The sequence below is a fragment of the Vanellus vanellus genome (genome assembly GCF_965231255.1).
Source record: "Vanellus vanellus genome assembly, chromosome: 14".
NCBI lineage: Eukaryota > Metazoa > Chordata > Aves > Charadriiformes > Charadriidae > Vanellus > Vanellus vanellus.
Window position 1 is genome coordinate 4,781,035 of NC_138919.1, and position 22,245 is coordinate 4,803,279.

General features: G+C 36.8%; 1 protein-coding gene across 2 annotated transcripts in view; it reads left to right on the top strand.

The window, feature by feature from the left end:
* RBFOX1 (RNA binding fox-1 homolog 1) overlaps positions 1–22,245 on the top strand; it is a gene marked incomplete at both ends in the record, with an annotated part of 1,320,957 nt that overhangs the window by 902,232 nt on the left and 396,480 nt on the right. For both annotated transcript variants that reach the window (XM_082490611.1, XM_082490609.1), the window contains one exon: positions 16,222–16,263. In XM_082490611.1, the coding sequence (XP_082346737.1) occupies positions 16,222–16,263 (42 nt within the window). The remainder of the gene's footprint in view (positions 1–16,221; positions 16,264–22,245) is intronic.

A 22,245-nucleotide genomic window follows, 5' to 3' on the forward strand; every position in this document is an offset into this window, starting at 1 on the left:
AGATTCAGTACCTTTCCGTCCTGGCTTGCATATTTAAATCCAGACTTGACTTAAGAAAAATTTATTGCAGTCTAATAACTATGAAATACTAAGAGGAAATAAAATCAATGTTGGCCCAAATCTTAGAATGCAAACCACACACACACCATAAAATGTGGTGGAATACTGCTTACTCAGTAGATTCATCTCTAGGAGTCAAACAGAACTGGGAATGACTATAAAAAATATGCAGGAAATTAAAAAATCTGTTTAATAGATGCCTGCAAATTGTTGTTTTCATAAGATCAAGGCATTTTTTATTCCCTTCAGGTAAAAAGAATTCTCAGTATTGATATATATCTGACTTTGACAGATGAAAGTCGGTTGGTTGTGTTTTTTTCCTTCTTTGCAGTAGTCGAAAGTCTCCAGGCTGCTAAATGTACACATATGAATTACAGGAATCAAGTGAAAGGCTTTGGGAGAAAAGCAAGACATCTTCATGATGTATTTTAAGTCTGGCTTTATTTACTAAAGAATGCTGTATTTTAACGAATTATTGAACCTTACTAGAATGCTAAGCATCCACTGAGCAAGAAGTATGCTTCTCTTGCCAGTCTACATCTGTAACCTGTCATACTTGTACACAGTTGCGAAGGTTAGATGCTAGAAGGTTTCCTCTTTTTTTTACAAGAGGGCTTTATCTTCATCAAGAACCAGACAGAGGTACAGTGAGAGCTGAGACTGAGGAAAAGGGGAAAAAAAGGAAAAGAATCGGGTTTATGGAAAACTGATGTTTCAAAATAGATTTTGCATTTATTTAGAATGAAAGTGTTTGGGTTTTTTTATAACCCTTTAAAAAACGGACAGAGCTTTATCGGACAGAGCTTTATCTTGTGGTTGCTCTAGAGGCGCAGAATCTGTGACTTGGGGTCTTCAGCTCTCTCCAGTTCTTACAGTCCGTTGGCAATGATGCTCAGCAGCTGCAGGCGCTGAGAGCCTTAGTGAGGTGCCTGCATCACATGGAAGGCTTGGCTCCCTAAAAACCTGCCGCATCAGTGTCTCAGTGACTGAAGGCGAGGGGAATGAGCTTAGAGAAAGCTGTCAGGGCATTATTAAGTTGAACACTCTCTGCAGAACTTTCCATTGCTGTTGATCTGGCAAATCTAATGAGCAGATGTCTTTCTCACCCTGTTCGTAACCAGCTCTAGGTATGCAACAACACCTTTTTAGTTACCTATTTGGTCACTTAAATAAGATTTCAGCTGTTTCTGAACGTTTGTGGATTTTGACTGAAGCTCTTGTTGTATGTCACCTGTTCTCAGTTTTGTCTGTACAGCTTGGCGTTTGGAAGCAGCACACTGTTTCCCTGCTGTGTTCCCCACTTTCCTAGTTGTTCCTTGGTTTTCAGGACTATCCCACCGTCTTCCTAAACTTTAGAAAGTCAGAGACCTTAATGTCATGCAGCAGATGTAAGGCAAAGGCTGTACTTTAACTAGAGGTGCTTAGTTCCTGCAAGATTTACTACTTCATGTAATGCTGGGTGTCAGATACCAGAAATGCCATAGTTTAGACTTATTTATCCATGATTGACATGACAGTATAATTGAGCCCAGGTAAGCAAAAAATCTGAAGCAAAAGTATCTTTTTGCAGTGGAAATTAATTATTATTTTTAATGGTATGTGCCTGTTTGAGGCACAATTAGGAATTTTTATCTATGTAATAAGAGATAACCCTGTCTCAGAATATGCATAACAGAGAAGTAAAAGGCCCAAAGTCTCTAGACACAATTAGAAATCAAAACAATTGCTATGATATACTGAAAAATGAGACAAGTAACCTAATGCAGAGAAGCATTCCCTATCCTTTTAATTGCTGCTTATCCTGTCTCGGTAAGTAAGGTAATTGATGTTTTACTCTCAAAATTGATCTCGGTGTTTCAGGTAGTTAGCAGACTAGAATGGCTTTTACGTCATGAAACTAAAAATTGATTCCTCTCATAAACTAATCCCAGGCTTGAAAACTTGCTAAACCTGCAGACCACCTAGCTTAAAACTGATGAGCTTGTTTGGATCTTGAGTCCACTGGACTAGATGGTGATTAATCTGATTTAACCACACAGATTATGACGACACTGTTCCTGCTCTTTTAAATTCCCCCATTCTCATTTCCCCACAGGGCCACGTACATCAGAGCTTTGAGGAACTCCAAATTATTTCTGTGCGATTCTTTCTTTATTCCCGTTGAAACGAAAGTTATTGTTGGTATCGCAGCAGACTGGCTGAAAAAGGGAGTGGGTTTCAGTTTGAACAACTTGACCCAACACCTCTTTGGAAACGTGCACCCTCTTGCAGTTGTGGGACTTACCTTGCGGCTTTGGTTTTACTTTGCTTCTTGGCAGTACACGCAAATAGCATTTCTGGAAGTAAAAGGGAGGAAAAAAAAAAAAAGAAATAACCTGCAGGACTAAGTGACTTGGAGTAATCTTGCATATTTATCTCATTGCAAAATTTAGTAAAGTAAATTCTACAAAATCTGTTTGGGTGTAAACGCAGCAAAGAATTGTTACAAACACTGGAAACAAAGTGAATGAAACATGGCGAGTTAAATGACAACTTGCTTGAGGCTATGACTATACTGTATTGAATAGACAGGCTGTACCGCCGCACTGTGAACATTACTCGCATGCAAATGAGGATGAAATGTACCTTTTGAATTGTGCATGCTAATTATTATATTAACCATGTATATTATTACGTGATGTTGAAATTAGTTATTAATATAGTCATTTGATTTATACTGTGCTGCAATGAAAACATAGATACGTATAGAGGTAGGAGAGATGCCTGCCTCTCTCCCCTTCTCCCTTGTATATAGAGCTATACAGAGGTCTATAAGAAAACTCATAGATGGAACTCGATGACTTTCAATCTGGGTTAAGATATGGCAGGAAAGTGAAGATATGTAGAGGTATATGAAGAAGAAAAGAGGTTAGATGTATTGTAAAAAGAGATGATATTTAGATCTTTCATGTATATATAGCAAAAAACTTCTGTCTTCTAAACTGACAAAGTTTCAGGTCGCAGTTTACCTTAGGGTAGCTCATCACAAAGTGTATTTTTTAGAGATGTTGGGATCAGCGCTTCCACGCATAAGGATCATGTGCAATGCGTCATTAAAATTATTTCAAAAGGTATAGATAGATACAATAGAATTTTGAAGCTACAATTTCAAGCTCGTTACCATGGAGGTCATTGCAGAACATGACAAATGAGTATGGGTGTGCATATATGTGCACGCACGTACACACGTTTAAATGTTTCCTTCTACTTTTCTATTCTTAGGACAGTAAGGCCATTGCTGTGCTCTCATTAAAAGGTGAAAGAAAATGTTTAACTTTGTCAGCTGCGCCTGATTTTTGCCAATGATTGTTCATTTTCTTAATAGAAAAGCAAAGAACATTTTAAATGAGACTTACTTGTTCAAGGTAACCTTACCACTGCTGAGTGAGAAGAATACGCTGCCCTAATGGATGCTCTTATATGACAATCTCTACATGGCTTCCATTATTAAGTGTCAAAGCTTTCTTTAGGAAAGCTTCAGAAATTCTTGGGAGAAATGTTTCATTGCAGCAAGCTGTAGCACTGCCACCAAAAATATATTGCTAATTAAAGTTTATTGACAGTCTTTGTAATGCATTCTTAAAACAAGTAAAAGCACCGAGTAGTCATTGAATGCAAGGCACTGCATCTTCTATAGTTAGTTAAGCTGTTTAGGAGAGGAGATTAAGGTACTGTGCCCTTCCTTTCCCTGTGTAGTTATTGGATTTGAGTATTGGGCAGAATAAAACACTTTCCCCTCAGGGTACCCATGCTGCGAAGACTAAGAAATTTTGAGTTTCTGCCTCACATTTTACTTGCTAGCCATGGCCACGTTGGGAGGCAAGTTAAATACTTCCAAGGCCTAAAAAGTACATCTTCCCGTGAAGGAAAGCAATTTTGGCTATTCAGAAAACAATTCCTTCAAGGGACAGCTCCTAAGTTGAGCAAGGGCATTCAGAATTACTTTAGGGGTGTGTGAATATAAATACAGAATTTGCACATCATACCTCTGCAGAGTTCCTGCTGGGGGACACCTCTCCTCACTAAGACTGGCACACATTTAGCTGTATTCAGCTATGGCACTACATTACTGTTCGAGAGCAATAGCATCCGTGTTTCTAATTTATCAAGCTGCGTGGTCCATGCTGGTGGGAAGGGAAGCTCCTTAAAGGAGATGGGATTCCTGGGTTTGTATATTCTAGTTGAGCCCAACATATTCTGCAGATGCAGGGTTCCTCTGAAGCAGTGCGGCTGCTACGCTGCGGAACACCATACACTCCCCCAAGAGAGGGAAAGAGTGGCACAGAGGGGTTACTGACACGGGGTAAAAGGTGCAGACTTTACCAGGCTGACGTTTTTCCAGAGGAGCAGGTGGGCAACCATCAGGAATTGCAGAGCACATCTCAGAGGTGGAACTTTAGGACTCCTAGAAAAATTCCTAAAAAAATTTGGAGCAGTATGAAGACATATGTATTATCCCACTGAGAAGAATCCTGGCAAACCATAATTTGAATCTATCTGCTGGTGGTGGCAGCATGTGAGGCTAAATACAGCCAGTGTTAAGAGGTAATTCATGCTCGCTTTGTTCTCATTTTCTAGTGTATTTTGTTTTCAATACTGCTGTGTTTGGCACTGCAACTACCTTGGTATCTTCTTTTAAATGAGTATTAAAAGCTAAACAACTGTTAATTGATACCTTGTTTTAATAATGCAGAAAATAGTAAAAAAGATTACTGATTTTGCTTACATTACTATTTAGAATCATAGAGTAGTTTGGATTGGAAGGGACCTTTAAAGGTCCTCTAGTCCAAACTGAAATCCATGATTTCTTACTGACATTGTGACAACTTGAAAACTTGCAAGTGATTCCATAATGATCTTTTCAGTGCAAGCAGAAGTGTTTGCAGCGTCTCACCACATCTCTGGAGCACTCTGAACCACAGTAATCTATCGCCATTTCTGTATGTGCAAGGAGCCAGAGTTACTCTTTGTAACAGACTTTTACCCTTCTTTACATCTCTAAATCTGAAATTACTTGTTTCAGTAGAGTTCCTCTGCAATTCTGTTGCTTTAAGCCTTCAATAGGTACAGTACAAATCAGAAACAAACAGGGATTTTTACATGTTGTAATAGTATCAACAGCTTTGAGAAGTGATTGTTTTGTGGCTCTAAAAGCCAAACGTACAACCTACAGTTTCACCGAGTGGTGTTATCTGAGTTGTAAAAAATTATGTGAAGTTCCTTATGGCATGTTTGGTCTTTACAGCTCATTAAATACCTGCGTGCAGTTACTTCTGACTCAAGCTTCTTGCACGTGCAGCAGTGCTCAGGTGAACTGCATAACGAGGTGCTGGGGGGATGTCAATCCTAATGCAGAGCCCAGGTCATGCTCATGCCATAAGAGTAAGAACAGCCCTAGTGCTGGCTGTACACATTTTTTCTCTCTGCAACCAAGTCATGCACCAAAAACAGAAAACGCACTTCTGTTATTGGGTACATTTACGAAGTACCACATGTAGGGTGTGGAGTTCTCTCTAAACTTCATGAAGGCATAATTTCTCCATGTCTTTGGGAACAGAAGTATCACCTGAGGGGTCCACAATTTGATAAATTAGTGCAGTAAAAGCAACCTCTGCTTCGCTCAAAAGATTTATTATAAAACCAACTGGCAGTGCGACAAAGGGTACAATACTTGTGTTTTGCTTTGTGATTTTGGGATGTGTGTGCAAGCATCGAACTTACCATTGCATTTCCTGTGCAAAACAGAAAGGGATAATTTAAAAGACATTAATGACATTTAGATGCCTACTTCCTATTGAAAACATCTGTGGATTCTAGGGATTAATTTGCATCTTGAATTTATGTCCTTGCAATTCTCTCCAAAGAGCTAAAGATAAGTAGCACTTATATGTTTCAGAAATATTGAAGTCATCCACCAAAATTTCAAGCTTTAGGTAGTGGTACATGAAAACCATGTTTTAAATGACTTGACTTTATGGTGTTCTCTTTTCTTTTTGTTTTCTGTGATCAAATTTTACTGACAAGAATATCTGTTTAAAGTACGGGTAATCGTATAGGCATGGATTCTTTCTTAGTAAGAAGGTTTAAAATTTGCACACAAATCCTACTAATGCCAGAAGTTCTTACCTGTTTAAGAAACAAAAGCCAAAACAAACCAAAAAAAAAAGGGCAAAAGAATATCAATAGCTTGACCAGCTAACTAAATTAAGCTATAGCATGATACTGTTCATTAACTCAGTTAAAACAATTGTAGAATTTAAATTGTTACAAATGTTAAAAATTCTAAGGATTTCCTGTTTTATCTGCAGATGAATAAAGTAAGTTTTTCAGATAAATTTACTGAGGATTGATTTATTATGTTAATACTGCAGATTGACATTTTAGTATGTTTTGGATCCCTTCATATAAATTAAACTATTTTATATATATATAAGTATAGATAGAGAGATACTCTTTCACTTTATAACACTCTGAAGAGTAATTTTTTAATTAGAAAAAGAGTAACTCTGAGGAAGGAGACAGATCAAAGTTTGGATATCTGTCAGTTCATTGCCTTCTTGCTGACCTGGCAATATCTTGTTTCTCAGAGCAATTCCTTCTATAATGGCCTCTTCAGCCAATAATGTGGACCTGCCAGATAAAAGCTGCGTTTGGCGTTTTTTTGTAATTCGTTAAGCACTGGTGACTGAGTGAACTTGACTTATTTTTATCAGCACACAAGCACAGCAAGTAGCCTTCCAGATGTTTACGGGTAATACGCAGGCAATGTCTGTAGTAGTAATTTGTAACATAACCAGCTTTGGCAATTGTCTGAAAATCCATGCCTGTCTCCAGTGATATCCTTGTTGTCACTCTTGTATTCTCTCCTTTTCCGTGAAGTGTCTTTCTGAGTTGTGATTTGCAGGTAGTATAACTGGCACCTTAACAGACTAGTACTAATTTGCTGTTCAAAATATAAGAAACCATTCTATGTAAAATGGAGTTCATACTTAAACCTGTCTTAATTTTATTATATGTTCTAGGCCTGTAGTTTTTAGTCATTGTCTCTGTCAATTATCTCACCTTCAAAAAATCTACTATACACCATAGCAGGTTTTTTGCCTTCTTTATGTAATGCAGACCATTAGAATTCATTTCAAAAGCTGGTGGCAATACCTGATACTCAGATATTAATTAATATATCCGATTTCTTCATTCTATATTTACACTAGCTTCAGACTTTATCACTTAATTGGAATTCATGCCATTATCCATCTTTTTTTTTTTCTGGATAGATACTTCAGGGAAAGAGACTTAACATCCATTTTCCAAAAGTTACAAGTTTTTACAAGAGTAAATTCTTGTAATAACTATGCTTATGAAACAAAAATGATTTGTGCTGCAGTAACTAGTGTAGTACACCAGGTGTGGTCTGGTAGTGTTTGTGTTCTAAAACAACTTTTTTCTTTAATTCTGTACTGGTTGTTGCTTTAACATCACAGTATTTTAAATTACATTTTTCATAGTGTCCATTTATTCTTTTTAGTGCTTCTAGTGCTTTTGCCTTCTGATTATTCCATATAATACTTACTGTGTTATGCAGGGAAATTAAATAAAATGTACTACAGCTAGTCTTTTATGTATAAAAGGAGTTTATATTTGAATACTAAGTATAGGTAAAGTTTGTCATGGGATTGTTTCACGCAGAATTTTAATAGAAGCAGAACATGCATGCAGAATTTAATTTTGAGGCTTTACCGCACAAGTGTTTTTCTAGAATGGTACTTGCAAAAAAAATTTTCTTAAGGACCTTTTTCCTAGTTTATGTTAAAGTATACAGCAAAGTAGTTTCCAATATAAATGCACCAGTGCCTTAACGTTCAAGGGTTAGTCTCATAGTGTAGATGCAAAATAAACATACGCCTATTTTTGTGTTCATGGTACTTTTCACAAAGGCGTAGCAGAGACCCACAGTTCCTAAGCTTTTAATGAAAAAACAGGGAACTACTTACATAATAGGATACGAGGTGGGAGAATAGGAAAAGCTATGGTACTGGCTGGTGTTACGCCACCTTGCAGGTCTTTTACTTAAAGGAGTGTCAGAAAATGCAGAGCTTCCAGGCTATGCTGCAGCACCACAAGTTTCCTTAAATGCAAGCTGGAAGCCAGTGGCAAATTCAGTGACATCGGTATTCTTTGTGATCTGCAGCACGCTTTGGGCGTATAACTAAGGCTATTTAAAACAAAACGGAAATAAAAAATAAAAACCAAACCCACCCACACCCCTTAAGCCCCTCAAAACTGTATTTATCAGGTAATGATGCCGGTCAAGCATTATAGGTAATCTTGCTGAAAAAAACATATCTTAGCCTGCAGCCAAGAAAAGGTGAAGATTGGACTTTGGGATTTCTCAATTGATTAAAGGAGCCATTTTACACAAGGAAATAACTGCCTACAAACTGTTTTGATTTTTTTTTTTTACAGTGTTTCTATTTTATTTTTGGAGATTTTTTCCTTTTTTGTCTCAATAAAATTATCCTGGTTGGAATATTTTGCAAATTTGAGGATAGGACGACAAGGAGAGGGAGGATTGCCTATAAAACCATAGATTATTTTTTATGGGAGATAAGATGGTCCCCATTTGCATTTACAGCTTTACAAGGATTGTAGTACTAGGCTCTTTTTTTTTTGATGGAAATGCTTAATCTGAGCTCAATGGGCCATAATAATTGCCTGTTTCTTCCCGTAGAAATAAACCTACTTGTATGTGACACTTGAAACCTTAACTCTGCTTAGTATTATGCACAGAATTGTAGACAGTTCTTCACCCAAAGATATTTATGACAGCGGCGCTACTCGATATACAATACCAAGCCGAGGGCATTTGAGAATAAATCAGTCCCTCTAGCTACTGCTATAGCACAATAACTTATGATTGTAATAAAACTCCACAAAATTAAAATTCTGTGCGTGCAAACGCACATACCTAGCCAAGAGAAACCCAAAGCTCTCTGTTATGGAACAATTTGCATATGCGTAGACATATACACTCTCTACCTCTTTGTATTAGTAATGCAATAGTCTATAGGTTTTCAGAACTGTATCTCATTTGACTCTCTTCAACATTTGGGGGCTTTCAGGAGTTGTAGGTAGAAAAAAATGTAGGCAGCTCGTAGGAAGAAGAGGATGGTCTCAGTTACTCCTTGAGGAAGAAATATTCCTGATTTTAAGTTTGAAAGCCTGTTGGTGATGCTGTAAGTCACTACCAAAGACTCTGAAAATCCCACTTCCAGTTCAAATCATCCCATATGTTTATGCAGTTACATTTTTAATGAGTCTTCTATATTTGAGCACCTCGGGCTCTGCTTTGTGACACTGAGCTCTTGAAATGGACATTGTTTCTTCATTTGTGTTTTGGGTTTTCACATGAAGTACTGAGAAGCCATTTTAAATTAATACACAACATTATTTATACATTTATTTACAAGTCCATACTCTCTCCACATATTAAATAACTTGAAGCATCATTTCTTCTAAATTCTGTAGGGCAATGAGATAATGAAAATTAATATGCAGTAAAATTATGGAAGGGAAGTGACTGTTTCCACATGAAATAGATTAGACAGCAGTGTATGGTGTATCTCCTTGTGCAGCACAGCTTTTTTGTGTAACGTGGCAAGGAAAAACCCAAGCATTTAATTTTTGAGAGAAGATGAATTCTACTGTCAGATGAGTGTCTAATGAGAGGAAACACTGATAAATAGATTTTGCAAATAGCACGAAACGGTATGGACTGTCTCGTAGTATCTAGTGAAATAAAACTAGTGCCACTGTGATGGACCACTCTATGGTTTTATTTCAGCTGTTTAATCTATGTATGAATGAGGAGAAATATGAGACCATAATTGGATAAATAAGTAATACTAATTGTGAAGTTACGTTGTGGTAAAAGCACTGTGACTGTGATCTGTACCAAGTCTTTCGCATCTGACTCTCGTGCTCCACAGTTCCTATGTAGGTATTAAATGTAACCTGTCCTTTCCTAATGAAAACAGGCATATTGTTACAATTCAGGTAATAATATTTGCGTTGTCTTTTTTGAGGTGTAAGAAGACAGACAAAAATGTTGTAGGGCCTCTCCTGGAACTGCTCTTTGAGTAGACGTCTTAAGCCGCACAGAAAATCATGGAAAAGTAATTCCAGTGTGACTGCTCACTGGAACCAGGATGGCTTTACGTACGCTTCTTTCAGAGCACAGGAAGTGTCATGTCAGTCCATGAACCACAAATGTTTGTTTATGGTAAACATCTAGAATATAAAAGACTTCAGATGTTCACTGGTTATCTTTCAACCACTGGGACTGTGCTCCATTTCAAATGACCTCAATCCTGAAAGTATTTTGAATTTGTAAATGAAAACAAATACTTCAGAATACTGTACTGTAACAGAAATGTTGTGTCTTCTACATTTTAAGCACAGTCTTTCTGTAAATAGCCCTGTCACCATCATGTTCTCTTTGCCCCGTCGCTTAAACCCCTTCTTTAAAATGACACTTTAAAAACTTGGCAGCAAAAAAGCTACCCGGGTGGACTGTTGGTATTCCTTATCAACTTGAGTAATACTGTTGCTCTCTCAATCTGTCCATTGCATCCATAGATGGGTCCTATTTTCTATTTGTGTTTCACTTTCTTCCTAGGGCTTGCTTTCTACTACATTTTTTAAATGGTAGTATAAGTACTAAAATGTTGGTAGTCTTCTCAGCACATTTGTGGTGGCAACCACTGATTAAACCATTATGCGGTTTCATAGTAATTGTAATAATTCTGAAGTTTTGGATTGGACATACTGTGACGTGTATCTGTTTATATGTATCTGTATGTTTGCACCTTGTGTAACAGATTTTGAGGTGGCCTGAAAATGTCCGAATCCGTATGGGGGAAACATTCCCAAGCGCATGCAGCGCTGCACTGAAAAAGGTGTAGTCTCAGGTAGACCTATAATGTCTGGATTTGCATGTCCTTATGAAGAGTGGATGGCTGATAAATACATTTAAAAGATCTTAAGTCTCCCACCTGCTACTGTTATTTAAAGAAAACAAAACACAATTCCGTGTTGTGTTCGCATTCATGAACTCGCCAGAGAATGACACCAGCAGGTTGCACAGAGGGTCTTTTTTTGTTTAAAATGGAGCCCGACAGCATGAGTGTCTTACAAGACTATTGTCTTATAAAAAGACCCGTAGTCTTGAACTGTTGTTCAAGTTCTTTAAAAATGTTTCTTTGATGAAATCCTTTAAAGAGAATCAATATTTTAGGCGTTCTTCCACTAAACTCTGGTATGTGAGAGCTTGACATAATGACACTCAACATATTGACCAGGTTCTTCATGCAGTCTTGAACTAAAGGAAATAAATAGTTCATTGCATATGGTTCAATCCGGAGACATAACAAAGTAAATTTAGGATTGAGAAGCACTGTATTTAAAATTGCAGGATGTGCACAAGGTTTGCTTCTAAGGTCTGTTGGTCATTAATTAAATATGTTATGGCTTTCAGTTTTTCTCGTTTATCTGTACAGGTTTACATATTGTAAATGCATTATTTATGTTTTTCCTTAAGTGCTTAGTACTGCCAGGATGTTTCTCTTAAACTGGCCCAGATAGCAAAAAAGACAAAATCGGACAGCAAGTTTGGCACTGGTCAGCTGCACAGTAAGCCACTTGTGCCCAAATGAGCCTTTCCAGATGTATTTTAATAAGCTTGAACTGCTAAATAGAGAGACAGACAGACAGATGGCATCATTGTTTAAACTATGAAAAACATTTTTTTCATTAATGTAAATTTGGTTTGTTTCATTTTTTTCCTTTTACGCTCATCCTAATAATGCATTATCCCTGAGCCTTCCTGCTTTTGTTCTGGACAGCTTCTAGTATGACGGGTCACGAGGGAGCGATCTACGTGGAAGTTCACTCTCTGAGGGAAGCTATCACTGAAATGGATTTTGTTATTATAGCTTAAACATACAGTTTGGAATCAATCATTCACTGAACTTTGAACACAGGAAATTGCCACCATTGGTGTGTCCTGCATAGCGCCCCTGTTGTCTTCCTCCATTTCTTTTAGTAAACAGAATGCCATGGATGTGGTAGATTGAGTCAAAACATTTTAAAATACAACTCATATTCATATGAAAGCTGTTCGGGTTTTTTTAAATAAATGTTGTCCTATTTGTTTTGCTGGCAGATGTGGTGTAGCAGTTGGATGCTAAGACGCAGTCGCCCCCTCCTGACTTGTACATCTTTGTTCTTATTCACTCTTTGCTTCTCTATTGTATTCTTCCACTGTTCATAAATAATTCTTTTCAATCTTAAATAACACTTCCTGTTCTGGTCTCTGTGATGTTAGATATTTGACAATTTTGTTTAAAATGACAGTAGCAGATAGCCTTATAGATGACTAAATAAAACACAGAATTAATTATCTGCTTAAATAGTCAACAACCCTTGTGCCACTGTACAAATATTTGATACGCTTTGTTTGTTTGCTTACAAACTTTGCCTTTCTTCCATTCTGAAATTCCCCCCTCCCTACCACCACCCTTGGTTTCCAAATAGCCAGTGATACTGGAAGCTTGCATGTTTGTATTATTAGCGTACATGAAGGCTGCTGTTCTGAGTCAGACTGGAGGTCTGTAAGTCCAAGTAACCATCTTTATGCATGCCTGTGGAAGAGAGGAACAAAGCTCCTCCAGAACTTTTTGCAGCATCCTGGAATTCTGTGTGGCAAAGGTGGTGTCTGTACACTTAATAGTCCTCTATAAGTTTTTTCTTTTCTCCACAGCACCTACTCCTTTATTTACACATTGTATGAACAATAATCTCTTTACTTAGTTTGGTGTGAATTGGCCACCTGTCTTTTTCATTTGTTGCCATCTAGTTGGTTTTTTTTTTTTGGAAGACAGAAGCAATCATTCTAGGTTTTCCATCTCTATGTTATTTATGATTTCATAGACACCTACTCCCAGCCATCTCTTTTCCAGGCTGAAGTATTCTGGCCTTCCTACTTGTTCCTGTCTAGGTATAATTCTTTATCTTTTAACCACCTTTGTGATCTTTCTGTCTAAAGACAGAATGCCTGTAAATCTGTGCAGAGGATGTTAAAGGCACAATCCAAATGTATTTTTCCCCTATATCTAAATGGAAATAAAATAGTAAATTCAAATTTCAGAAAGTCTTTCCAAAAGACTCTTCACAATCATCTGAAAAGAGCCTAAACTAATACCATAGAATAGTTTGCAGCTGCTGTGGAATAAACAAGTATCTTCATAGTTTACCTAAACATGCAGTCAGCATGTCCAGCCCCACCGACGTGATATAGCTGATGAAATTGGAAGAACTGGTAATCTCTCCTTGTTTATGTCATAATTTTATCAGAGAGACTAAACTTGTGAGCCATGTATGGCTGTGCAGGTCAAAGGTAATAAAGAGGATAAAGACATTACAGATGAGATGGAAGGATTCTGTAATTCCATTCTCATGGCAGTAAAGCAAATGTAAATCTGATGGGTTTTGTTTCTTAAGTAACAGTGTAATTGTTATTAATTTTTTTTTTTACTATTTTTTATTGTTTCATTTTGAATAACAATGAACATCTTTTCTACATGATTACATTTTTGGCTTCTTCTGAAGCTTTAATAAAAAATTATTACTGCTACTACTACTGAAGTGTTAGTAGTACTTAATACCTACAAAGATTACAGTTCTTCTATGTTCTGCAGGGAAGTTATTAAAAAATACCCCTGTTGAAAAAGTTGTTCTCTCTAGGCATCAACTGGAGAAAACAGGCAAATTTGGCATGAGAAAAAGATTGAAAAGAAAGGTTGAGAAAATAATGTTGAATTAAATAAAAAGCAATCACGATATTCCAGCATTCTGTAATGCATTGCATGTTCTATTCCTCCTTTTTCCCTTTGTTTTCTTCAATTAATCACCATGTTGTATGATCAGTTTTCTTTTTCTTTTTTTTTTAATGCCTGAAGAGTACCTTGAGAAATACTGGAATTAACGGTAGAGGTTGAACTCTTGTAGAAAAATAGCTGGTACATCTAGAACACAAATTACAGCATGTAAGACTGGCAGCCTTATCCAAAGAAGCTGACCAGTGAAATATTATTTAGACAAATCATTCTGGATGTTGTTCAGTTTGATAAGTGGAGCTTGTGCTGTTAGTTTGGCAAATGACTTTCTTCATTTCTTTGCGCACCCCATTTATCTACGAAAAATCATAGTGATATCTGTCTTGTGTTACGACTGCTCAGGACAAAACTGAGTCAGGTAACAGTATTGTTATGTTTGTAGAACAGATCCTACAAACAGTCAAAGAATGGGTAACTTAGATGGTTATGATTTTAAACGTGTTTGATTTTACGTGTGTAAAATTTACCACTGTCTAACTACTCACATTTCAACTAATATTTTTTTCTGAAAATTGGAGTTAAAATCTCTGTTGTGGAGGCTTACAGAGAAAAACCTAAATAATATTAGTAAAAAATCCAAACTCATTTCAAACTTGCTGTTTATATTTTCTTAACGTGAATAGATGCATCTAGAGCAGATTCAATCTAAAATTAACTCGAGACTTACGTAAGTGCACTTACAATGCAGATTAATATAATCTTAAAGTAATTTATCAATGGGTGTGAATGCATGAACTTTGAAAAATGCAATCATAAGTCTGCAAGAGATAGTCTCTTTAGCTGTACTTAATTTACTGTTTAGGGTAAGACTGTAAATAGACTTACACTGAATTCCTTTACCTTTGTTCCCTGCTAGAGAACTTTAAGTAACGTATCAGAAGAGCATTTGTCGCTGTTAGATTTGTAATTTTTACAGGGACTTTGCAGTAAAACTTCTGCTATAGAGATAGAAGGTTTAGCTTGTAACTTCTTTATTAGGACTCATTTTTCTGTGTTGAAAAATGGGCTGGCAGTTTTATTCATTTGTAGGTAGCCGTAACCTAACTTTGCCTGAGAAGTTCCCCTTTTCATCATTACAACAGAGTAAAAATGTCTCATAAAAATGGGTATCGGTTCATGTTTTAACTTTTTGTAAGTGCAAAGTAGTAAAAAGGGTACTCTGAACCTCTGAAAATATCCCTAGAAAACATTTCATCAGATTTCTTTTTCATGTTTTGTGAACCATGTTTGCCATGTACATTAATTACGGAAATGGCAATGCTAGTGATACTCACTAATAATTCTAAAATACTTTAAAAGCCAACCAAACAAAAAACCTCTCACCACAGGGTGGACAACTGAACATGAGTGCCTTCCTGAGCACCTGAGTAGAGCTTTTAAAGTTCTGTTCAAGAGGTCCTGGGGGCAGAATTAAGTTAGAAACCAGGGAGCTAGAAGGCAAAGTAGGAATTTGGTGTTTCAGTGCTGCTGTTCAGTTTCTTGAGCTCTTCCTAGAGGAGCCCCTTTCATTTTGGCAGTGGTGACCTCACAAATTGTGCTGCCATTGACTGATGATTCACATCTGCTGTTACTTGGTAGTGAGGTCTTGCTCAGCAACCAGCTCTCACGCTCCAAGAGTGTTTCCTGTAAACCTGGCAGAACATAAAGACAACAGTATGGAAAAAAATATGCATTGGAATCAAGTCATCTTCAGAGTTATTTTTATACCAGATCAGAACTGGAAGTTGTCATAGGAATAGTTTTGTGGCTTCTTGAAGCTTCTATATCTTTATTTCTAAGGTGCGCTGTGAATACGTCTCACGGTATCTTTAGTAGTGCCATATTCAGAAATATAACACAGACTTGTGATAGAAAAAGGGAAAAGCTTCTTCCTGAACTGAACTACCCGTAAGATCTTCAGAATCTCAAAAACACTTTTGTACTTCAGACTTGTGGTGGGTTCTGGTCTTGATTTCCTTTTGACCTTTGTAAATTTAAAATAATGAGTAAAAAAGTAATACTTTTTTTGCAATAATGATTCTATCTGGATCCATGATACAATATTGTGTTTAGACTCATGGCTGTGTTTCCAATATTTATTCATGTAAGATACGCAGACCTATCAGCTTTGTTGTGGCAAGAATGCTATGCTTTCAAAGTTGTTTTTGTTTTTTCTTTTTTCCTCTTGTAGAGTTCAAAGCCACAGATGAGTTGTGAAAGAGAACAACTAAGGGTAAGTGAAATGATATGCAAGATGTTCTGTTTCTTTAAAACATAAGCAGAATCTAGGTTGTGCTATTGACAGATGGATTATTTAAGAGGAACATATTTAGCTCATCTGTTGCTTGTTGGTAAATATTGTACATATCTGACTATAAAACAGTTACCGTAGAAACAGGTTTTCCTTCCATAATTTAGTGAGATTTGGCAGTAAGTACCTCTTTACAGGAGCTCTCTTGACATTCAGCATGCTCTTCCTATGCACCATGTGAAGATTTAGTAGTGGTAAAGGTCACAATGTTTCTCAGTCTTTCTCCACGACTAGATTGTTTCAAACAAGAAGACACTGTCCTTTGGGTTTGTTTTTTTTTACGTTATTATGCTTTCAGAAAGAAATCGGTGCTAAGAATGTGAGGGAACTGGCAGAAATGGTACAATCTGTAAACAAGATGGAGTTCCTGAACCCAAGTTGCTGACCTTTATTTTGTTTTCCCCTTTTCCTCTATTAAAGTGACAGTGTTTTAAACAGGTTTTAGTCCCTGCACCCTTTAAATGTTACATATGCCACGTATCTCTGCAGGTGCTTTTTCATCACAAGTATTTCCTTGTTCATTCTAGTATTTGTTTGGACAGACATAAGAGTTTGCATTAATAAAAAAAAAAAAAAAAAAGAAACCTTTTGAGTTATCCAAGTGTTGCTTAATAGACCTGCATTTATTGATACAACATGATGGGTATTTTCCTGAAATCCCATATGCAAGTAGAGAGGAGGAGGCAGGCCTGAAGGAAGTGTAAGTTTTTATGCTAGCATAAATATTATTGGAAATAGAAAAAGCAGCATTTTTCTGTTTGCAGTTTACTAAGCATCAGCAGTGCCAGCATGACTTGCAAGTATAAATAACATATTCTTGTCTTAAAATAAGTTGTGCCGTGTTCCTAAACATTTACCTATTCATTAGATTAGCCTCATAGACATATCTAGGTGCTTCAGCTGGTGTTCACCAGGATTGCAATAGGATTTTTGGTAAACAAGTTATGCAAGAATGATGCATCACATATTGCCCTTGATTCTTCTCTTGCTGATATGTGACTGCATTGCTATTGTACTGAAGCTGTAGAGACAAAGCTTTGTTTTATCGGTAGTAATGTCTCAACAGAGCAGTTGTCAAAGTTAAATATTGCTACAGTACCTGAAGGACAATCTTTTCAAGCGGTAGCAGTGCCATGAGAACAAAGGAAGTTTTCATTTGTTTTTATTGTTTTTATTAAGTTTTCTCCTTTGACTGAAGAAAAACATTGTTTTAAAATATAATGGGAGGAGAACCCCAGCTCGCTTTTCGAGTACATATGCATGCTTTTTCTAACTAGTGAATAAAATGTGATGCAGTAAAAGTTTAGGTATCTTTCTATTCCAGTATTACACATTTACATCTAACAATGAGCTCAGTGCTTATGATGCCTTTGTGTCATATCAAAATGTGACTTTTTGTGACAACTTAGGAAAAAACCACATCTCTAACCTACTAAGATGAGGTACATCTCCTTCCTCTACTGCTGTGATGTTCCTGTTACTTTTAATATAGTTATCAATGTAAACTCTGTTCCTGAGACTGGGGTTCAATGAAAGCAGTACACTGCCCCACAGAGTTGGAGCTCGTGGTTGTAGTACAAGAAGTATAGCCACCAAGAAGACTCACGTAGACAGACACAGCGAGAGCAACAATTAAGTGCCGAGCACGGTAGAGCTGTTCCTTTCCCCTGTCTGGTCTTCAAATGCCCAAACCTTTACCGGTACCCATACTCCATTCTAGTTTACAACAGCTTATCTGCTGTGACAGAAGGTGACAGTGAAATTTCAGTATACTGTCTGGAGAAGTTATAGTTCAGTACTGGCACCTTTGACCCTCTCTAGTCATGCTGTGAACAGCCCCCCACTGCCAGGTTCGGCACCTTCAACACTCTTAAGGTGTAACTTGACCATTCTGTCACTTTTGGGTTGGCTTCCTAACTGAGTTAAGTTTTTCAGGCCTGCAAGGTTTGTTTGGGGGTTTGTGACCTACCGTGAATACTTGGATGTGAGGCAGTCTCTTCAAAACAAAATATTTGAAAGAATTGAAATATAACAAGAGAACAGGATTAAAACAACAAAATACCAACATCCATTTGGGTGTGTTAAACTGAGTTAAAACTAGATTATTCTAATTATTACTATTCATCTAATAATATAATAAAAAGACAGGTTATCTCCCACCTTCCTTGCTAAGTCTAAGACAACAAAGACGACAAAGTGTCTGCCACTCTGCTTATCTGATTCCCTAGCCATCCCTTATTCCACAAGTCCTAAAGAAGTTCCAAAATTCCAAAGAAAGGCACTTTAAGAAATGCTTGTTTAAAGCATATTAATGCAAATAAATCATTAGACATTGTGTGGCTATAGAAAGAAATATCCGAATCATACTATTATAATTTATTCAGGCAAGATTTCTCACTGCTTATATGTTTCATTGGCTTTTAAATGCTAAATGCAAAGCAGAGACACTGTCTTGGAATAAAGCATTTAGAGTAATGAAACTCTTATTCATATTGGAGCCTCTGCCCATTATACGTTATACTTACAATGAATGATAATTCTAATAATTAAGCAAGTCTATATTTTAACCCCTTTCTGTACAAGTTGTGAAAATGACAGTAACTGCAAGTTGATAAGTTATTCACCTTGCCAACCTAGTACAATTCCCAGCTAGACTTTAATGTCTATACGTGAATTATTTAAATGAGAATTCAGAAACTATGGGAATTTTATCTCTAGCACACCTGGTTGATTTTTGGTTGGGTGGTTTTTTTTTTTTTCCATTTGGATATATAACACAAGATGACTTTGGTATATTTCCATCCGATTAAAAAAAAATAAAATTAAAAAGCATTAACACCATTTTTTGTTTTCCTCTGTCTTGGAAATTATTTTGATTGTGCTGCCTTGAATATTTTTTTTTCATATTTCTGTAATTTCTTTTCTTTTTGCTTTCTAATCTGGCTTCATTTAAATCAAGTTGTACTAAACAATGTGGCTTTGAAGGGAAATTGACTCATCAGTATTGCTCTCTCCAGCTCCATCCACAAAGTGCTCTTTGTCAGTATTGCCTTTAAAGGAAATAGTGATACTGTTTAGTCTTCCTCGTTCTGTTTTGTGTTCTCCAGTCCTGATTTATAAATCCCTTCTTGGACAGATACACCTTATGCTCTTCTCTGACTCTTTCCTACTACCACTTGCTGTTTTATGAGTTGTTGTCTGGAGCTTAATGAAATTGTCATTCTGATGCATTATAAATGACCTGTAAAGACACAGAACTCACAGCTTGCTCCAAATCACTTAAAAACACTTTTCTTCTTGTATTTGGGCCTGAAAAACAGACTTTGAAACGTGAATGATAACGCCATTTAAGGCTGTGAAGAAAATCAGGATACCAGCCCTTGATAGAAATAAGCTGTAATACATAAAGCTATAAAAAAGTGTAGCAACAGCCTCAGAAGTCTGTCTGCTGCTTCCACTGAACCTTCCTTACTGTCCTGACTTTAACGCGGGATTATATTTTTTTATCACAGCCTAAGGACATTATTTAAACTTAGAGGCTAGCTTAAACCTTACCGAGCTTTACCCAACCTTCCTTTCAACTAAGAAAATATTATTTTGCAATATCAACTCAACATAATTGTTTAAAGTGAACTTTTGTATCTGTATTTACATGTATGCATTTTGCCATATAAGCTAATGCTTTCGGTCCTTATGCGGCAATACTTGATGAGCTCTCTCAGGTGGGCATAGAGCAATTTTGAACTCTAATGTTAGGAGGGTTTATAAATGTTCCTGTGAATACCAATGAGGTCTAGTGGTAAATGGTGTGATTAACTTCCTTGATCTGAAATTTTAAGTGACCTAGTTGTTCCTCTAATTAACAGCTTCTTTCACATTCATTTATTATCAAGATGCGTTTTATGCAGCCGGAGTTCCTTCTCTGGTCTGAAACATGGAAAGGGCAGGGTCTTACTATCATCTTGTATTTAACATCAACTACTTATTTTTTATAGTACTCTAATCTTCAAGGAGACAAAAGGATGTTTTGCATTCAATATCATTCTATTTGTCTTGTCTTTTATACAGTAAATGAATAAGCTGCAACATGCAGCCAAAAATCTATTAAAGTTATGCCAGGTAGACGGAAGACAAAAGCAAATGCATTTATGTCCAGAACCATTTTTGAGCACCCACAATCCTGCCACATTTACCTTTCTTCATGTCTTTGTTCAGTGCATTAATTCATCAGGCTGTAGGGTCTGTGCAGATGGGGTTTTTTGGAAACTTCTTAAAGAAAATTTTTGAAGCTCATCATTGTGGTATTTCTCCAGTGATCTAAGAATAATCCGCTGATAATTTCTGTGTACAATGTTGCTCTGATGCACTAAGGAGGTAAACTGTGATTCAGTGGCAGATGCTGATTTTTAAATCTGTTTGAACTGAGGGGGAAAAAAAAACCCATAAAACAACAGTAAAGAGGAAGAGAATCAGAGTGGAAGTGATTTGTGAAGTAGATGTTATTTTTGAGCATTTTCTGAAATTAATTTACTGAGGTGATAGCATAGCAGAACTTACGTGGCGGCTGGCCAAAGAACCTGGGCTTTCAACCTCTACCTTTTCCCACACCGGACTGGAGACAAGGAAAGGTATATGAGCTTGTTTCATGAGTCGGTGAACAATCCTACCTTGTTACCAGAAAGCAACACAGTAATTCATAGCGTTTCTGCAAAACTGGGCCATTAATACAAATGTCACTGTTTTTTCTCTTCCTTCTGAAAATCTCTTGGTATGCATTTGCAAACAATGTGCATACTTTTTCCCTGGAAGAGTAATCTGGAACTACCTAGTATTACACATGCCTCTCTTAAAGCAAAAAGGGTTAAAAGGGGAAACGCTAAGATATGCAAGTAGAGTTGGGTTACTCCAATGCATGTTTACTACCCATCCTTTTCTTAAGAATTCAGGTAGGTTATGCGGCATTTGACATGCTAGACAAGTGGCTCAAAATGATCCTCCTTTAATTTCTGTAGTTATTCTTGCAGTGGGCTGTGTGTCATCATCTATGTAGGCGTATGGTGAAGATACAGGTAGGTGAGTTTAATAAGAAGGCATCGTATTTTTGGTTCCTGGTGTGTATTACACATTGACATAGAATGAACTTAGAGAAAGCTCACTCACCATCTTACAAACTATGTTTGCAGTGGTTCCATAAAGAGTAATTCACAGCATAGTTTGGAAAAAAATTACTGGAACTAAGACCTAAAGAAGAATAAAAGGATTGTAAATAGCCCACCAAACTTTTGGGGAGGGAGGTTAATTGTCAGGCTGTGATTTCATTTAAATTTTCAACTAGCTTGAATTTAATGTGTGCAAAAAAAAAAGGGGGCAACCAAAGAAATGTGATAAAATCTATTTCAGTCCTGCTGGCAGTTCTGGTATTCTTTAGGAGCCTTCCTAAGCATAGTAACTGTACTAAGATAACACTGGCCTCCAATTTGTTGTTTAATAACCATGATGATTAAAATTGTTATGGTTCATGTTTAAAGTGAGGATGCTGTTATCCTCTGAAAATGCCAACTGCTAATAATATGCTCCTTTGCTCAAGAGAAGTTTGCAGCACTTCCGTCTCTTGAATAGTGATGGTGCCAGTCACATCAGGTTTCTTTAAATTCTTTCAGGAATAGTAAAAGAAGCCTTTAGGTATTTGCCTTTTTCTGCTGCTGATGGAATGCCATTCAGAAAACCTTCCATTTCTTTCCTGATGTTTTGGCATCTCTCTCTCAGAACAGTAGGCAGAGGATTTTCTGCTGTTCAAGTGCCACTTTCTCTTGAATTCAACTTTGATTTTTGCAGAGTCAAGTATTTTCTCAGTATGATGCTTCGTAATTGCTGAAACTGAAGAGTTACAGTAATATTTGGTGA